The following is a 19,038-nucleotide window of genomic DNA, read 5'->3' as shown; positions in this document are numbered from 1 at the left end:
TCATGACTTACCAGCTGGCATAGAAGAATTTTGATGTTGATATCAGGGTGCAGCTATGCAACCCAAGGGAACATGAGTCCTTACAAAGACCTATAATTGGTCCTGAAATGAGGCTTTATTGGGGTCTGAACGAGAAGTGAAAATTCAAACAAAAGAGAGAGAAAGGCCTGGGATGGGTGACAGGCTGCATTAATTCCCAAGGTTGGCCCAGGGAGTGGCCAGAACTAGACATGAGGGATGAGAGTGGGTAGAGGCTGGGGTGAGCAAGAAGCTCAGGTTGGGGACTTCTTCTGCAAGGTTTGCTCAGGTTCAGCCTTGTCCTTCTCTGCCATGTTAGAGATGTCCTTGGTGGGGATCTTGAAGCTGATGATGGACGGTGAGCTGAGGACTGATGAAGAGGAGACGCAGCTGTAGTAGGATTCAGAGGCGAGGATGCTGTTTATCTTCCAGCGGAGGGCGCTGCAGGCCTTGACCATGAGGGGCCACAGGAAGCAGATGAGGAGATAGAGGACCACCAGGCCCACAAATATGCTAATGGACACCTGCAGGCATCCAACGGGGCAGGGTGGGGGCATGACTGGGCTGCCTGGGGCCCGTCATGCACTCAGCAGGACGGCTTCCGGGCAACCACTCACCATGAGGATGAAAAGGGAGCGTTTGGCACTGAGTGGGATTCCGTGGATGTGCAGCAGGAAGATGAGTTGGTAGTCACAGTATGTGCTCTTGTCCACACCTCTGGTGGGGGAGGGGCCCAGGGTTGGAGGAACAGCAGGGCACCCCACAAGGACCTTCCAGCCCCCACCAGAGCCCCCCTGACCTGGCTCACCTATTGCTCACCAACACCTTGAAGAAGAATTCGGGGGAGAAGATGCTCTGAGGAACAGTGTCATGGCATGGGGAGTTCTCCAGACACAGCCACCTGCGGGCCCAGGTTCAGGCACTTGTACTACAAATTGTGTCTCATGAATGTCAATCCAATTCCTCTCTCCACCCCACAAACCCTGCATGAGCACTAACTAGGCCAATCGCATACCTTCCCCCATTCACGTCTTCATCCACTCCTTCAGTGGTGCTGACTGAGTACCCACCATGCACCCAGCTCTTTGTTTCTGCCTCCATTTCCTCCTGCCCATACACCTCATCTGTTCATCTGTTACTATGCACTCACCGAAAAAGTATGGATTGTCTACCTATTATGTGCCAATTCCTCACTTAGCCCTTGCTGCCTTTATTCCTTCATCCCAGAAATATAGCTTGAGCACACACAAGGTAGAAAATCCTATCTTCATTGGAATTTTTTCTCTGTTCAAGCTGGTTAATTTGTTCATTCATTCGCTTCCTTCATTTGCTCATGGCATCATTTTCTTCCTTTCATTGGATCAAAATAATTCTTGAGCCTCTATGTACTAATTTAAGGAGCTCTGGTGGTGTAGTGCCTAAGGCATTTAACTGCTAACCAGAAGACTGTGGTTCAAACCCACCAGCCACTCCTCGGAAGGAAGGTTGGGCAATCTACTTCCATAAAGATTTACCACCTCAGAAACCTAAAGGGGGTCACGATGAGTTGAAATTGACTCCATGGCAGTAAGTTTGGGTTTTGTTTTGTTTGTTTGTTTGTCTGGTTTTTGGTGGCATACTGGTTAAGGTAATTGGCTGCTTATCTAGAGGTCAGTGGTTCAAACCCACCAGCTGATCCACAGAAGAAAGATGAGGCAGTCTGCTTCCGTAAAGATTTCCAGCCTTGGAAATCCAGTAGGGCAGTTCTACTGGGTCCTACAGAATTGCTAAGAGTTAGAATTGACTTGATGGCAGTGGCTTCAGTCTTGGGTTTGAGTACCACCATGTACCTCTACTGTTTCATTCATCCTTCAATACCCAAACCAGAAAACCCACACCAGTTGCCATGGAATCAATTCCAACTCATGGCTACCCCATGTTAGAGGAGAACTGTTCCATAGGGTCTTGGCTGCCATCTTTATGGAAGCAGATTGCCAGTCCTTTCTTCTGTGGTGCTAATGAGTGGGTTGGAGCCACCAACTTTCAGGTTAGCAGTTGAGCAAACTGCTCGCACCATCCAGGATTTTAACTCATTAACACCTCCGTCCAAATGTCAATAAATGTCTAACATGAATTAATGGATTCATTCCCTCATTCAACAAATACTACGTGGAGTCTATTCAAGAGCTTCACTGGTAGCCTCTATGAGACAGTGACAGTCTAGAGTGGTTGGTGGAGACTGGGGAGGTGCAGGCAGAGTGGCTGGGGATGGGCTGAGAGGGGCCAGGCTGGGATGGGAAAGCACTGGAGGCTAGAGGAGCCGAGGGGAGGCCTCCGCCCCCCTTTGGAGCAGTCCAAAGCCCTCTGGATGAACTGCAACCTGAAGGAAGCATAGGAGAGATGCTCATTCCCGACAGGGGTCCATCTTAGCTAAAAGCTGACCTCATTTGAGGAACACAAAGGTGGTCCAACCTGGTTTGGGGATCAGAAAGCCTTCCAGGGACCGAAGGGCGAACCAGGCCCATGGACTGTGGGCAGGAGGCGGAAGAAGGGGGTCTGCAAGGGTCTGTAGCCGGGCGCACACTTACTCGATGCCCACGCTCAGGTCAGACTTGATGATGTGGAAGTCCCTGTCCTCCAAGGTCCTCCTGGTCCCGAAGGCTACCCTTCTCCCCTTGACTCTCCAGCTCATTGAGGGTGTCCTGTTCTTCACGGTCCAAATGAGGCTGTTGGTTCTGTGTAGGGTCCAGTGACTTCAGTGAGGGGAGGGTCCCGTCTGCGGAAGCTGAGGTTCTGATAGGGGCGCGGGACCTGTGAGTGGGCGGGGCCTCGTAGCATGGGGGGCGCGGAGGTTGCCAGGCGGATGACGGGCTGGGCCTGGGACACCCCTGGGACGCAGAGCTGGGGTTGAATTAGCGAGGAAGGGGGAGGGAGGAGGTGGAGGGGGAAGGAGGGGGAGGAGGTCTGCGGGGAGCGCCTGCGCCCCGCGGGGTACAGAAGGCCGGGTAGGGGCAGGGGCCCAAGGGATTACTCGTCCAAGGGGCTGTTGTAGCGGAAGATTTCCTCCTCGCTGTAGTCCCTGATGTTGTCCCGGGTGGGCCCTCCGCCCACCACCTTAAACACGTAGCTGCGAGGGCAGAGAAGCTCATGGACCGGCTCTCGAGTCCTGCATCCCCCTACCCCGCCCCACAAGGCTGCCCCTGCCCTTACCTGCCTAGAAATCTGCCCGATTCTCCCGTCACCAAATCTTGGACCAAGAAGAAGGGGTAGAAGGCTTCAGGGGATAGGAGGGGTTTCAAACAAGAGGAGAAAAAATTAGCTTGGCCGGAACAGCGAAGGACGGGGAGGAAGCAGAGAGCTGGGCTGGAAAGGTGGGAAGTAGCGCTGGGCTGTGGGAAAGGCGAAGGTGCCGGGTCGGGCAGGAGGCGAGGAGCGTAAGCGCTTCGGGAGAAGAGAAGGGTAGGAGGGGTGGATGGAGGGAAAGAGTGGGGAGAAAGGGGAGGAGGAAACGGAGACCTGGAGGAGAGGTAGGGACGGGACAGGGGGGCGGAAGGGGCAGGGACAACGTGGGGAAAGCACAGCTGGTCCCCCGCAAGGGAGGAGAGAGAGGTGGAACAGAGGCAGAGGGCCGGGGCGGACCAAGGGCTGGGAGGCTGCGAGGGCTAGAGGACCGGGAAGGCGCAGGACCCACTGTTGCGGAAGAGGAAGCAGGGCATCTCGGGGTCGGCTTGCAAGCAGTCGAAGTAGTGTTTGTTTTGCTGGCGGTAGTAGGACAGCGTCAGGGTGATGTCAAAGGCCAGGCGCTTGCCCGGGGGGCAGCCGATAAGCACTGGCACCATCAGGTTGCCTGCCCTGAGTGGAAGGAGAAAAGGCTAGCGCTGGGAAACCAGGGTCTCCTCACGCTCCCCCAGACTAGGGAGGGGGAAGCGACCCCCATGTGGGCAGCTCACCCTCACTACCGAAGGCAGTATGATCGTTTTTATCGTTAAAATAATACTTTTGATCGCTGCAAACCCTTGTGTAGCTTATGTTGTGTGCAAGGAGGCACTGGGTGATATTTTTCACTGCTTTACATATTCAAGCTCATGAATCTTCCCAACAGCCCTGCTTGGTAGAGACTATTAGAGACGGGAAAAGCGAAGCCGAGAAGGGGCAAGCAACTTATTAACTGGCCAGAGTCACACAGCTGGTGAGTGGGAGAGCTAGGATTGGAACTGAGGCAGGGGGGCTCCAGCTGTCTCCAGAAGAGGACCTATCAGACCACTGACATCTACACTTAGGAATCCAACTCCTAGTCAAAGCTTTATAGAGCTGAAGTTGGCCTGAATTTCTGAATAGTAGACCCATGAACAAGGGACTCTGGTGGCGCTGTGGTTAAGGCATTGAACTGCCAACAGAAGGTCGGCAGTTCGAACCCTCCAGCTGCTTGCTCAGTGAGGGAAAGATGAGGCAGTCTGCTCCTGTACAGACTGACACACTAGGAAAGGCCTGTGTGGGTCATTAAGAGTCAGAATCAATTTGATGGCAGTTGGTTTAGACACATGGGCATGGGGGGGTCTATGCAGGAAGACTGTCTTCAGAATGAAAAGCCCCTGGGACCGCTTTGGGGGGCAGGGCTCTAGAGAGGTTTCACCCAATTGTTATGAGTCATGGGCATCCAGATGCTGTGACCTGGACTTCATGGGGACTGGGGAAAGGGGTCAGGGGCCAGGGTTGAGCACTTGCCCAGCCAGGCTTTTATGTCTGTCAGCTACACCCTCACAGGGAGGTCTGAGGGTATCTCAGTCAGTGTGTTCTGAACCCACTTCTTCCCCATCTCTGTTAATGGCATCTCCATTCCTCTGGCTATTCAGGCCAAAAGCTTTGGCCTCATCCTTGAAAGCTTGCTTTCTCTCACACCCACATCTGGTCCATCAGCCTATCCTGTTGTCTCAAATCTGCAAAACAGACCCAGAACCTGCCCATTCCCCAGCTCCTTTGCTTTAACCTTGTCTCCTACCTGGTCTTCCCGCTCCAGGCCCACCCTCCAGTCTGTCCCCCAAACAAAGTCAGAGGAACGCTGTGAACACCTGTCAGACCACATCTGTCCTCCATGTAGCTCCATCTCACTCACCATGGCCCATACCTCTGAGCTCATCTCTTTCCACCTCCCGCCCTGCTCACCTTGATCCAGCCACACTTACTCCCCACTGTTCCTTCAGTTTCACACATGAAACATGGCTCTTCCCTTAAGGCCTTTCCATCATGTGTTCTTTTTTCCTGGCATGCCTTTACCGCACACCCCACCCCACCCCTTCATGTCCATGCTCTCACGTTTCCTCTTAAGCAGGGCCGTCCCCATCACCTTGCTGAAAATGGATCTATCTCACTTCTTAACATTCGCTCCATTTAATCTTGCTTATTGTCTGTCTCCCTGACTGGGCCATCAGCCCGTTCTAAAATGCTGTTGGCATGTGCTGATAGGCACTCCATAAATTTTGGTTGAGTGAGCGAATAGGCTGCATACACCCAGGGAGCAGAATCTGTTCTCGGTCTATGCACTTGGTCTCAGGCTCCAGAGAAGCCCCGAAGGCTTCAGTCATCCAACTGAAATTGACTGAGCACCTACTATGTGTAAATTAGCTTCTTCCTTCTTTCATCCCAAACATTCACTGGTTGAGAACCCACTGCGTATAAGTGGTTCCAGTTTCCATTTTTTTTTTTTTTCCACGCTGAGGAGCCAGGGAGAGGCTCTAAACCTTCCAGACACACATGCCTCTTATCTAGTAATGTGGTGGTGGTGGGGAAAGAGAGGGCTAAGAAACATGGAAGGGCCCCGGCCAGAGAATAGGAAGAAAGAAAAGCCCAGACTATACCCCACCTTCACTACCTTTGTTTACTCATCTCTAAAATAGGGACAAAAAAAATCATTGGCTTTTTTAAAAAACTTAAATTTTAGACTGCTAATACAGGCACAAAGGAGCTCTGGTGGCACACTGCCTAAGGCTGCTAACCAGAAGTTTGGCAGTTCAAACCCACCAGCTGCTCAATGGAAGGAAGGTGGGGTAAACTACTTCCGTAAAGATTTATCACCTTTGCAAACCCAGTGGGGGTCACTATGAGTCACAACTGACTCAATGGTAGTAATATGATCACATGGTTCAAAAATATATGCTGTTGTTAGGTGGCCTCGAGTCATGTCTCATAGTGACCCTATGCACAGCAGAATGAAAACACTGCCCTATCTCACATCAGCTCCACAATCCTTGCTATACTTGAGCCCATCATTGTAGCCACTGTGTCAGTCCATCAACCCTCCACCTTACCAAGCATGATATCCTTTTCCAGGGAATGATCCCTTCTGACAACATGACCAAAGTAGGTGAGATGAAGTCTGGCCATTCTTGCTTCCAAGGAGCATTCTGGCTGCACTTCCTCCAGGACAGATCTGTTCTTTTCGCAGTCCATGGTACTTTCAGCATTCTTCGCCAACACCACATCTCAAAAGCATCAATTCTTCTTTGGTCTTCCTTATTCATTGTCCAGCTCTCACATGGATATGAGGTGACTGAAAGTATCATGGCTTGTGTTAGACACACTTTGGTCCTCAAGGAAACATCTTTGCTCCTCAGTACTTGAAAGAGGTCCCTTGCAGCCAACTTGCCCAGTGCTATACATCATCTAATGTCCTGACTGCTGCTTCCATTGGCACCGATTGTAGAACCAAGCAATATGAAGTATTTGACAACTTCAATCTTTTCTCCATTTATCATGATGCTGCTTATTGGTCCAGTTGTGAGGATTTTTGTTTTCTTTAACTGAGACGTAATCCATATTGCAGACTGTATTCTTCAATCTTCATCAGTAAGTGCCTCAAGTCATCCTCACTTTCAGCAAGCAAAGTTGTGTTGTCACTGTATCATAGGTTGTTGATGATTCTTCCTCCAATCTTGATGCCACGTTTTTCTTCATATAGTCAGTCCAGCTTCGTGGATTATGTGCTTGACATACAGATTGAATAAGCATGAGGAAAGGATAATAACCCTTCTTGATTTTAAACCATGCAGTGTCCCCTTCTTCTGTTTGAACAACAGCCTCCTGGTCAATGTATATGTTCCTCATGAGCACAATCAAGTGTTTTGGAATTCCCATTCTTCTCAATGTTATCCACAATTTATTATGATCTACACAATCAAATGCCTTTGCATAATCAATAAAACACAAGTAAACATCTTTCTGGTATTCTCTGCCTTAAGCCAAGATCCATCTGACAGCAGCTATGATAGCCCTTGTTCTACATCCTCTTCTGAATCCAGCTGGCACGTCTGGAAGTTCTGTCAATAAACTGCTGCAACCGTTTTTTTTTTTTTTTTTTAAATTAAGATCTTAACTTACATGTGATATTAATGATATTGCTCGATAATTTCCACATTCTGTGGGGTCACCTTTCTTTGGAATGGGTACAAACATGGATCTCTTCCAGTCAGCTGGCCAGGTAGCTGTTTTCCAAATCTCTGGGAATAACTGAGTGAGTGCCTCTAGTGGGGCATCCACTTGTTGAAACATCTCAATGGGTATTCTGTCAACTCCTGGAGCTTTGTTCTTCGTTTGCCAATTCCTTCAGTGCAGCTTTGACTTCTTTCAGTACCATTGGTTCTTGAGCATATTCCACCTCCTGAAATGAATGAAGATCTACCAGTTCTTTTTGGTACAGTGACTGTGTATTCCTTCCATCTTCTTTTGATGCTTCCTGCATCATTCTATATTTTGCCCACAGAATCTCTCAATATTGCAACTTGAGGCTTAAAATTTTTCCTCAGTTCTTTCAGCTTGAGAAATGCCAAGCATGTTCTTCCCTTTTTGTTTTCTAACTCCAAGTCTTTTCACATTTCATTATAATAATTGGCTTTGTCTGCTCGAGCTGCTCTTTGAAATCTTCTGTTCAGCTCTTTTCTCTTGTCATTTCTTCCATTGGCTTTAGCTACTCTCTGCTCAAGGGCAAGTTTCAGAGTCTCTTCTGTCATCCATTTTGGTCTTCTCTTCTCTTCTTATCTTTCTAGTGACCTCTTGCTTTCTTCATGGATGATGTTCTTGATGCCATACCACAATTCTTCTGGTTTTCGGTCACTGGTGTTCACTGCATCAAATCTATTCTTTAGATGGTTTCTAAATTCAGGAGGGATATATTCAAGATCATATTTTGGCTCTTGTGGACTTGTTTTAATTGTCTTCAACTTCAGGTTGAACTTGCATATGAGCAGTTGATGGTCTGTTCCACCATCAGCTCCTGGCCTTGTGGCTGGAGATATTGAGCTTTTCCATCATGTATGGCCACAGATGTAGTCAATCTGATTCCTGTGCATTCCATCTGGCAAAGTCCATGTGTATAGCCGCCGTTTGTGTTGTTGAAAAAAGGTATTTGCAATGAATAAGTCGTTGCTCTTGCAAAATTCTATTATGCAATTTCCAGCGTCATTTCTGTCATGAAGGCCAAATTTTCTAACTACCAGTGATTCTTCTTTGCTTCCAACTTTAGCATTCCAGTCACCAGTGATAATTAACACATCCTGATTGCACATTCAGTTAATTTCAGACTGCAGAAGCTGATAAAATCTTCAATTTCCTCATCTTTGGCTTTGGTAGTTGATGCATAAATTTGAATAATAGTCGTATTAACTAGTCTTCCTTGTAGGCATATGGATATTATCCTATCACTGACAGCATTGTACTTCAGGACAGAATTTGAAATATCCTTTGTGATGATGAACGCCATGCCATTCCTCTTCAAATTGTCATTCCCAGCATAGTAGACCACATGGTTGTCTAATTCAAAATGGCCAAAACCAGTTCATTTTAGCTCACTAATGCCTAGGATATCAATCTTTATGCATTCCATTTCATTTTTCACAACTTCCAATTTTCCTAGATTCATACTTCTTACATTCCATGTTCCAGTTATTAATTGGTGTTTGCACCTGTCTCTCCTCAATTTGAGTTGTGCCACATCAGCAAATGAGGTCTCAAACAAAAGCTTTACCTTATCCATATCAGTAAGGCTGGTTCTCCTCTGATAATGCAGCTCTTTCCCAGTCCTATTTTGAGAGCCTTCTGACCTAAATGGCTTATCCTCCAGCACTGTATTGGACAATGTTTCCAGGCTATTCATAAATTTGCCCCGTAATGTGTCAGACAGTATTTCTCTGCTATTCATAAGGTTTTCCCTGGCCAGTTCTTTGAGAAGTGGATGGCCTCCTCCTTCTTCCTAGTCTATCTCAGTCTGTAAGCTGTTAAATCCTGTGCACCACGTGCAACCCTACTGGGTTTGAAACACTGGTGGCACAGCCTCAAGCCTCACAGCAACACGCCACCACAGTAGGATAAACTGACAGACAAGTTTGTCTTCCTTAGCTGTTCAATACCTCTCCATCCTCCCCTTACATGGATCCCTGCCTCTTTCCTGCCACTTGGGGGTGTGGCCTGGGTCCCTGATCTTACCTGGATCCCTGCCTCTGCTTCCTCACTCTGTCCTGGTTCCCCCTGGCTTTTTCTCTGCTTTCCCACCACTTCGGGGGCACATGGCCTGGGTCCCTGGCCTTACCTGGGCCACATAATATATGTTGTTGTTGTTGTTATTTGCCATCGAGTCAGGCCCGACTCAGAGCGACCCCTCCTTGGGTTTCTGAGGCAGTATCACTACGGAAGTAGGATTGCCCAACCTTCCTTCCGAGGAGTGGCTGGTGGGTTTGAACTGCCAGCCTTCTGGTTAGCAGTCAAGTGCCTTAGGCACTATGCTACCAGAGCTCCCATAATATATACGTGTATATTATTGTTGTTAGTTGTGACCCAGTTAATTCTGACTCATGGCAACGTGATGTGTGCAGGGCAGAACCGCTCACAGGGTTTTCAAGACTCTGACTCTTTGAAAGCAGACCACTAAGACAGTCATCCAAGGTGCTTCTGTTGTAGTTAGGTGCCACTGATTCATTTCTGACTCATAGCGACCCTGTGTACAACAGAGTGAAACACTGCCCAATCCTGTGCCATCCTCCCGTGTGCTACTGTGCTTGAGCCCACTGTTGCAGCCACTGCCAATCCCTCTCACATGATAATCCTTCTGACAACGTGACCAAAGTACGAGAGATGAAATCTGGCCATTCTTGCTTTTAAAGAACATTCTGGCTCCACTTCCTCCAGGACAGATTTATTCGTTCTTCTGGCAGTCCATGGTACCTTCAATATTCTTTGCCAACACCACAATTTAAAAGCATCAATTCTTCTGCAGTCTTCTTTATTTATTGACCAGTTTTCACATACATATGAAGCCACTGAAAATACCATGGCTTGGGTCAGGTGCACCTTAGTCTTCAAAATGACATCTTTGCTCTTAAACACTTTAAAAAGGTCTTTTGCAGCAGATATGCCCAGTGTAGTATGTTTGATTTCTTGACTGCCGCTTCCATAGACATTGATTGTGGATCCAAGTAAAACAAAATCCTTGACAATTTCAATGTCTTCTCCATTTATCAAGATGTTGTATATTGGTCTGGTTGTGAGGGTTTTTGTTTTCTTTATGTTGAGGTGTAATCCATACTGGAGATTGTAGTCTTTGATCTTGATCAGTAAGTGCTGATCAGCAAGCAAAGTTGTGCCGTCTGCATATCGCAGGTTGTTAATGAGTCTTCCTCCAATCCTGATGCCATGCTCTCCTTCATGCAATCTGGCTTCTGGGATTATTTGCTCAGCATGCAGATTGGATAAGTATGGTGAAAGGATACAACCCTGATGCACACCTCTCCTGATTTTAAACCATGCACTGTCCCCTTGTTCTTTTTAACAACAGCCTCCTGGCCTATATGTACAACTTCCTCATGAGTACAATGAAGTGTTCTGGAATTCCCATTCGTCACAGTATTACCCATAATTTGTTACAATCCACACAGTTGAATGCCTTTGCATAGTCAATAAAACACAAGTAAACATTTTTGTGGCATTCTTTGCTTTCAGCCAAGATCCATCTGACATCTGCAATGATATCCTTCATTCCATACTTTCTTCTGAATTCTGCTTGAATTTCTGGCAGTTTCTTGCCAATGTACTGCTGCAGCCATTTTTGAACTGTCTTCAGCAAAATTCTACTTGCATGTGGTATTAATGACATAGTTCAATAATTTCTGCATTCTGTCGATCACCTTTCTTTGGAATGAGCACAAATATGGATCTCTTCCAGTCAGCTGTCTTCCAAAATTCTTGGCACAAACAAGCACTTCTGGGTGGGTTCAAATCAACAACTTTTCGACTAGTAGCTGAGCACTGAACCATTTGCACCATCCAGGGAAGGGGCGTGTGTGTGTGTGTGTGTGTGTGTAAAGATAAACATGAAACATTTCACTTTCATCCCCCACTGTCCAGCATCTCCCCATCCCCCAAAGCAGGGAACCACTGTAACACTTTCTTGTTTATGTTTTCAAATAAAAGTGCTCGTGAATAAAACAAACATGAATATATGGTCTCAATTACCTCTTAGCAATAAAATACACTTAGGAGGTCATTCCACACTGATATATGGAGAACCCCTTTCTTTGTTCTCTTTTTTAACCGCTGCATAGTATACTTTCTTTAACCACTCCACTGTGGATGGACATTTAGGTTGGTTTCAACACAGACAAAGGTGCAACAACATTATGTTGCAGATTAATTTCCTGGAAGGAGTCTACTGGGTCTAGGGTAGATTGCTAAGGATGGGGATGTGTGCTCTGAACCCCTGGGGTTATGAGAGAGTAAAACGATGATTATCATTAAGGACAGCAGGAAGCCCTTATTGCATGATTGACCTGGATTATCTCATGTACTCCAAGGAGGTGGGCCCATCCCACACCCCCTTTTAGCTGCCCATGGTCATGGTCATTCCAAGCCGGAAAGAAGGGAGGAGCATCAGGGTGTCTGTGAAGGAGTGGAGCAGGGGTGAGGGTGAGAACAAGGTCTCTCCTCCACCACTTACTAGCTACTTGGGTTGCTTGCAGTGGATACCTGCACCTTTCTGAGCCTCAGTATTTGCTCTGTGTGTGGGGGACATTGACTGTGTGAGCCAGCGAAAGACCCAGGACCCAAAGAAGTGAACAAAAGAAACATCAGAGCCAGCAGATGAAGTGCAATGTATAAAAGAAGGGCCACACTGGCCCACGGGACTCTGATGTCCCCTTGCAGAAGTGTCAGGATGATAGAGAAGCTTGTGTGCACCGGACACACCTGTAAGGCAGCCCTTTGTGAAAACACCGATGGATGAAAGGAGTACGTGGGCAGGTGAATGAAGAAAATGAATAAGAAAACTATGAATGCATTGGTAGGATCCCAAGGGTAAGCACCAGGCAAGCAGGCCCTTCAGTCTTTCAACAGTTTTCAACCCTGTGGAGACCCGACCCGTCCACACCCCTTCCCTCCCCACACAGGGCCCAGTACCCCAAGCACCAATACTTGCATGCGCGGCTCCATGTGGGTGTTCTGGAAACAATGTCCAGCTGCACCTACCACCTGTGGGTGGGAGCAGGGGAGGATGGTGGGCCCCCGTCTTTCTCTGCATCCCACATCCCTCCCCTTCAGGTTTGGGCTGCACCTTGACCAGCATTGAGGTCCTCTTGAGGTGATGCCCAGTGAGGCCCTGGTTAAAGCACGAGCTTTTGTCTCTGAGTGTCACCTGGGGGTAAGGGGTGGGGCAGAAATGATGGGGTAAAGGAGCCAGCTGGTTCAACATGACCCACAGCTGGTGGAGGAGGGGGATGGTAGGCTTCCATTCCTACTCTGAGGGAGCCACACCACACTGGAAGCCCCTTCCCACCAAGTCTCACCTCGAAGGACACAGAACTGCGACTAATAAGGGATTTCTTTGTTACTGCCACTTTGATGCAGTGTGGGTGGGCTAGCACCACGCCCAGGCTCACTTGACTCTCCTGAATGAAGGAAGTGCCTGCTCGGAGCAAAGAGAGCAGTTAAGGCCCATGTCCCAGATTCAACAGAAGCACTGCCCCTCAGGTAGCGCCTTGACCCCAGACCCAAGCCCTCCAAGACAGGCAGCCTGGCCGTGACCCTTGCTCTGCCCCTTCACCTCCCTTCAGGCCACACAGACCAGATGAGGGCTCGGTCCAGTCCCGGGTGGTGAGTAAGACGGAGAAAGTGTAGAAGGTGTCCTTGTCTAGGAAAATGCGCTCAGGCAGCTCGGCCTCGGCCTTGAGGTTATAGATCTTTCCATAGCTGTCCATATCAATGTACACGCCCCCGGAGCTCTGCCAGTTGCTTGACAGGTAGAAGTAGTAACTCTGGAGGTGGGCGTGGCACGGGATGAGCGAGGCATTGCCAGGAACGCCTGCGCCTCCCTCGCTGCCTGACTCTGCGCCCTCTCCACTGACCTGGTCTTGTTTCTTGTTCTTCCACCAGCGCCAGGTGGGGTCGTGCACTGGGTCTGCATATGGCTGCAGGGATCATCGGGCATCATGAAGTGTGGGCCGGGGCACCAAGCTGCGTCACTAGGCCCCTGCCTAGGCTTGGTGCCAGCCCGTAACCCAAATAGGGAAATATATCCTACAGCCCACCCCCAAGGCCAGCATGCAGGCCCACAGCAGCCTGGCCACACTCCTAAAGCCATCTCTTCAAAACCCCCAACCCACTGCCACGGAGTTGATTCTGACTCCCCAGCGCAGGGCAGAACTGCCCCACTGGGTTTCTGAGACTCTAATCTTCATGGAAGCAGACTGCCTCATCTTTGTCTCTTGGAGCAGCTGGTGGTTTCCAACTGCCAACTCTCAGTTAACAGCCCAGCGCTTAACTGCTGTGCCCCAAGGGCTCCCTGGCTCTTCACAGCCCTGCTTAAGCCAGGCCTCACCTCCAGCCCCCGTCCCCTTCCCTCAGCCCCTCCTTGGCCTTACACTCACCAGCCCTGCTCCGCTCTGCTCTACTCTTCCCAGTCCCTGGGCCTCTTCACTGTCTCTCCCTGGGTCCTAGCTCAGACTAGAGCTGCCCTCCTGCCGTCCCCTGGCTGCCAGCTGCCCACCTTGTCATACTTGGAGTGCAGCCAGAGCAGGTAGTACACGAGGCCTTGGTAGACAGCGAGTGAGTTCTCATTGTGGAAGCCCAAGGTCTCGAAGGTGCCCGGCGGCAGCGCCCGGTAGCGCTCCTGGCGCGTGTACCTCTGCGGGTTGGGCAGGTCTTGCAGGCGCATCACCGTGAAGGGGCAGTAGTTGTTAATGGTGGGCACCAGGAACTTCCTGGTGGACGGCAGTGGGGGGTGGTGGCTGACTCTCAGAGCCAGGGTCACCAGCTACCTCCGCAACCCCGTTCCCCGTCTCTGCCCTGTGGACTCCCCTAAACTTAACTCCAATCTTGAGCTTCAGCTGTCGGTGCTGAGAAGCCTCTGGATGGACCCCCTAGATGTCCCTCAGTCCCCCATGCAGAGTCCTGGCATGCCTCTTCCTAGATGTCCCTCACCCGTGTCAGTCCCCACCAGCCTATCTACACCAACTCCTAAGCCTGTGTCCTACCTGCCCTCTCAAGTGACCAGAAGGATCATTAACAAGTACAGTAAAATCTGACCATGTCATCCCTCCCCTTGCTCCCACCCATGATTCCCCAGGACCCTCAAGATGAAGTCCAAGCTCTTCTCTATGACCGAACACCAGCCTTACTTTCTCTCTGTCTCCCATCATCATTACTCCATCTGCACTGTACTTCCAGTTCCTGAGTACCAAGCTCTCTCCTTTCCTTAAGGCCTTTGTATATGTGTTTCCCCTTATCTAGAACACCCTTCCCCACTTTATCACCTGGCTAATTCTTTCTCCTCCTGCAGGTCACTTCCTCCTCCAGGAAGTCTTCCCTGTAGTGCCCTCCCTCCATGTTGGGCTGGCCCCTCCTTTGAGCTTCTGGGTACTCAGCCTCTCCCATCATAGCCCTGGGGCTATGACTGGGGATGGCTCAGTCTCCCCTCCTGAAGGGACCTTCCTGAGGGCGGTGCCTGAGACTCTCTGACGACTGCTGGGGGCAGTGCCTTCTCACCCTTGTTTCTTCAAGACGTAGCTGTTGTTCAGCTTCAGGTAGATCAGGAGCTGCTCCACAGGCACGAGTCTCTTGACCAGACGGTTCCTGTGGCCTTCCGTAAGGTACACCAGCTGCACCGCGAAGGCCAGGTCAGGTGAGCTGGTGTCAACCACCTGTGGCACACCTCCCTTCTCCCTTGAGTCCTCTGGGTGGCACCTGGTACAGTTTGTTGTGTTCATAGAAGAGGGTGATCATGGTCTCGAAGGCGGTGTATAGAGATGACCGGAACATCACTTGCAGGCTGAAGTGCAGACTCCAGGCCTCAGATGGGAAAAGCTTGTACATGTCGAAGCTGCCCTCCAGGAGGTACCAGATCTGAGAATGAAGCAACCTGGTGTGTGTGTGTTTGTGTGTGTGTACACACATGTACATGTACATGTGTAAGGGCCATGAGGACCTCTGACCCCAGCCAGAACCACATAACCCTATATGCCTTCTCTAGGCAGTGCCATCTCTCTACTTCCCAGAACCCTGACCACTTCTGGCTCCAGTCCCCATCTGCATAATACATCTCTTCAACATTTCAGTCCTTTGAGTGGGGGTTTCTGCTACTTTCAACCCAAGCATTCCTAACACATGCACTCCCTAAAAGCCTTTTCTCCCTCTTTTTCTCCTTATTCTCTGTACCCTGCAGGGTCTCACCACTCTCTTGACCTGTTTCCCACCTCAGCACTGATGCCCACACACTGCCCCCACATCTGACCCCAGACCTCACCTCCCTCCTGAGCCTCAGCCTGGGGTCTACCTTTCAGGATGCACTACCTCCAAGTGGCCTCCTCCAAGAAGCCCTCCCTGATATATCCCACCAGGTCTCTTTTAAGAACTTTGATAGGTAGTGTCTCCCCCATCTCGTTCTGACCCCTCTCTGTATCTTCCCCATCCTGGCCCAACCCCCCTGTCAGTGTTTCTCCGGTCCTAGCTCTGATCACTCTGAACTATTACTGCCTGGGCATGGTTCTGTCTTCCCAAAGGGACTGTGAGCCCAGTCAGGGTAGTAACTGCTGTGTCCCAAGTACTGGGGCAGGCATTCAGTAAGGGCTCGGTATCTGTGAAATAAACAACTGTGTGATGGAAGGATGAAAGCAGAAGGCCTACTCTGGGAAGCAGATCATGTCTCTGAGCACAAGTCTTTCATTTTGCTCTGTGACTTTGGAAAAGACACCTACCCTCTCTGAGCTCCAGGGTCCTCAGCTATAAATTGAACTTTGCTATCTTTCCTCAGGGTCCCTGAGGGTGCTCCCTCCCTGAGCCCCTTTACCTTGACAGCAGAGAAGTGCCTGGGGCTCAAGTGTGGGTGGAAATGGGGTAGGGAGAGGGGCAGGGCAGCCCACCTCCTCCTTCACTGTGACAACAGCCAGGTCCCCACGGAATGAGTTGACCAGATACTTGATGCTTGACTCCTTGGGAAAGTCCGCCACATAGATGTAGTTTTCATGGTCGTAGCTGCAGGAGCAGGTGATGGGGAGCTAGGGGCACCCAAGTCAGGTGCAGGATATCTGCCCCACCCCCGCCCCACTCCCAGCCTAACACAATGTAGGAGCTGTTTCCTCAGTTACTCCTACAGCCAAGTGAGGACATGCAGAGGGAGCCTGGACACCTAGCTGCTGCCTCCCACCGCAAGCTACTCAGTGGCTTTCTGCCCTCTTAAAGCACCCATGTCCCATCTTTAGAAGAGAAGCAGGGGACCAATGGAGCATTTGCCAACAGTCTGTGGAGTGGCTTAGGGACCCCGGGAGTGAAGGGGTGGCTGGGTGTGATGGGGTCCAACCTTTCCCAGAGACAGTGCCCTTTTCCTTGTCAAATAGGTTGGGTCCTAGTGTCAGGTTCATTTAGGAACGGCTCCCACAGCTTCACAATAGGGGCTTCTCCCATCCTGGCCCTGGCCAGCCTGGCCCGTATCTTCCCCATCACGGTCCTGATAAGGCCTGGACTTGGGCATCCTGTGAAGTTTGGTGCCTGCTCCCTTCCTACGCCTCCTCTACCACCCAGTGGGGCTGGGGAGGCAGCAGCAGGCTGGCTTGCCAGGGAGGGGTGGGGTGGGGGCCCACCTCTGCAGGAGGACGTTGCCCCAGATGAACAGCAGGTTGTTGTATGGGTTGTAAGACATGCCCTGGGGTACCAACGGGGTGTTGGTGTAAGACTCTGCCCTTTGGATCATCAGGAATTCCGGGCCTCGAGCTGACGGGGCAGAGGCGGAACGGACACAGCGGTGGGGTGGAGTCACCGGGGCCCTCCTGGTCCCTGCCCACCTCCTCTGCCTCCTCTGCCTCCCCCTCCTACTGTTAGGGATGAACTCCGGGATCTCGTAGAGGATGGACAGCTCTTCTGTGACTACAGGTGAAGAAAGCACAGGACGGTCTCCTGACTGAGGTCTCAAGACCTTGAGCATTCAAAACTAAAGCAAGAATAAGTCACTAGCTTCCAACCCGACTCCCGTAAAACCCCTAAGAGCTGGGGGCCTTCTTTGTGTGAATTATTAATTATAAAAGGCGCAGCCTCAGAGAGGGTGCAGTCCTGGCAGAGCAGAGACTGTGCCACCTCTGACCACATGCCTGCATGGTTCATGTGCAGTGCACGGCCTGCACAACTGTACTTGCCCTGTTCGTGCTGCACATAAAGTAAGATCCACTCTCTTCATTGTGAGCCCAAGGCCCTGTGGGTTCTGGCTCCTACTCGCCTCCCCAGTCTCTCCCCACTAATCTCTCTCCCCTTACTCCCTCTGTCCTACCCATACTGACGTCCAGTCCACCAAGCCTTGACCCAGTTCTCCACCACTACTCCTCACCCAGGTGGAACATAAGCAATACTGTAGTAACTTCCAGCTGCCTGCTGGGCACAGATCCCTTTAGGCACACAGTCCACAACCTGGGCGCCTGGCCCTTCGCACTCCGCGCCGACCGCACCCCAATTACCTAGCTTGTAGCCAACCACCAGATAACGCTTCCTGTCATCTGCGACTTGGTTCTCCACCAGCAGCAGAATCTGGTTGTCGGCCCCGTTGAATACGGCCCATACTATGCCACAGTTGAAAGCTGGGACAGGAACAGACAGTTCAGAACGGCCCGCGGACCCTGTCCCCATGCTTGTGGTCTCTCTTTCTGCCACGCCCCTCACCAGATCTCCTCCCCTAACCGCTCTCCTCTTGCCTGTACCCGGCATCCCTCCATCCTCCCAGTGCCCGCGCTCGTGCACCATCCCCCCCCCCCACAAGACAAAGAGATGAGTGAGTACCTTGTACCCCTTGGCACACAGACTGCTGCCTGGGCAGCATTTCAAAGGTCACGCTGCCATCTGCGGAGCAAGGGGAGGTCCATGCTCAGGCCATCCCTAACTCATCCCACCCGGCAGCCTCCACCACCACCAACTCCCAGATGTTCCTCGGCTCAACGCCCAAACGTCCCTCTGTCCTCTGAACCTTTGGGTTTCCAGGGGTCTGATCTCACTTCCTGGCCTTTTGGCCATCCACACCTGGCCTGTCAGAGTAATTGGCTCAGCTCTGAGCATGTGACCCAGATGAGCCAATCAGAGTGTATCCTGGGATTTGTGCTGGAATATGGAAAAGACCAATCTCATTTTCTTGGGGTGACTCAGACTGGAAGGGTGACGTAAGCCCAGAGCTCCTGGGGGCCATCTTTAGTGTGAAAAAAGTGCCTGCCTGAAAATGAACCCCAAATATAGGCCTAATAATAACATTTTATCACTTGCCATGTCCCTAGAGTTGTTCTAGGGCCTTTACCACATACAACTACTCCCAGACTTAACAAGATATACCAGTTACAACCCCAGTCAGCCCCAGGGTTACAGGGGAGGAGAGACAACTCAGGGACGCCCGAAGTAGCAAGTGGGAAGAGCAGGAGAAAGGGGATTAAAAGCCAGGAAGCCAGAGAGAAGAGCAGTCAGCCGAAGGGATTAGGTGAGGAGAGGAAACTCAGGCCCGCCCAGAGTAGCAGGCGGGAAGAGCAGGAGAAAGGGGATAAAAAG

At 50.5% G+C, this 19,038-nt stretch overlaps 1 protein-coding gene across 1 annotated transcript in view; it reads right to left on the bottom strand.

The window, feature by feature from the left end:
* Nucleotides 1–272: 272 nt before the first annotated feature.
* Nucleotides 273–19,038, bottom strand: part of CATSPERG (cation channel sperm associated auxiliary subunit gamma) — a 63,654-nt gene continuing 44,888 nt past the window's right edge. Inside the window, exons 10-28 of the mRNA XM_042782914.1 lie at nucleotides 18,289–18,348; nucleotides 17,338–17,388; nucleotides 17,106–17,235; nucleotides 16,389–16,500; nucleotides 15,214–15,372; nucleotides 15,016–15,128; nucleotides 14,018–14,231; nucleotides 13,377–13,439; nucleotides 13,091–13,286; nucleotides 12,819–12,940; nucleotides 12,587–12,667; nucleotides 12,452–12,504; nucleotides 3,689–3,849; nucleotides 3,208–3,271; nucleotides 3,029–3,124; nucleotides 2,586–2,732; nucleotides 827–919; nucleotides 636–735; nucleotides 273–542 (exon numbers count right to left, since the gene is read on the bottom strand). Coding sequence (XP_042638848.1) covers nucleotides 273–542; nucleotides 636–735; nucleotides 827–919; nucleotides 2,586–2,732; nucleotides 3,029–3,124; nucleotides 3,208–3,271; nucleotides 3,689–3,849; nucleotides 12,452–12,504; nucleotides 12,587–12,667; nucleotides 12,819–12,940; nucleotides 13,091–13,286; nucleotides 13,377–13,439; nucleotides 14,018–14,231; nucleotides 15,016–15,128; nucleotides 15,214–15,372; nucleotides 16,389–16,500; nucleotides 17,106–17,235; nucleotides 17,338–17,388; nucleotides 18,289–18,348 — 2,285 coding nt within the window. The remainder of the gene's footprint in view (nucleotides 543–635; nucleotides 736–826; nucleotides 920–2,585; nucleotides 2,733–3,028; nucleotides 3,125–3,207; nucleotides 3,272–3,688; nucleotides 3,850–12,451; nucleotides 12,505–12,586; nucleotides 12,668–12,818; nucleotides 12,941–13,090; nucleotides 13,287–13,376; nucleotides 13,440–14,017; nucleotides 14,232–15,015; nucleotides 15,129–15,213; nucleotides 15,373–16,388; nucleotides 16,501–17,105; nucleotides 17,236–17,337; nucleotides 17,389–18,288; nucleotides 18,349–19,038) is intronic.

Source organism: Orycteropus afer, unplaced genomic scaffold, assembly GCF_000298275.1.
Source record: "Orycteropus afer afer isolate SDZICR_OR568_19922 unplaced genomic scaffold, OryAfe1.0 scaffold00507, whole genome shotgun sequence".
Classification (NCBI taxonomy): domain Eukaryota; kingdom Metazoa; phylum Chordata; class Mammalia; order Tubulidentata; family Orycteropodidae; genus Orycteropus; species Orycteropus afer.
The sequence above is the reverse complement of the archived record's forward strand: the minus strand, read 5'-3'. Positions and strand labels throughout refer to the sequence as shown.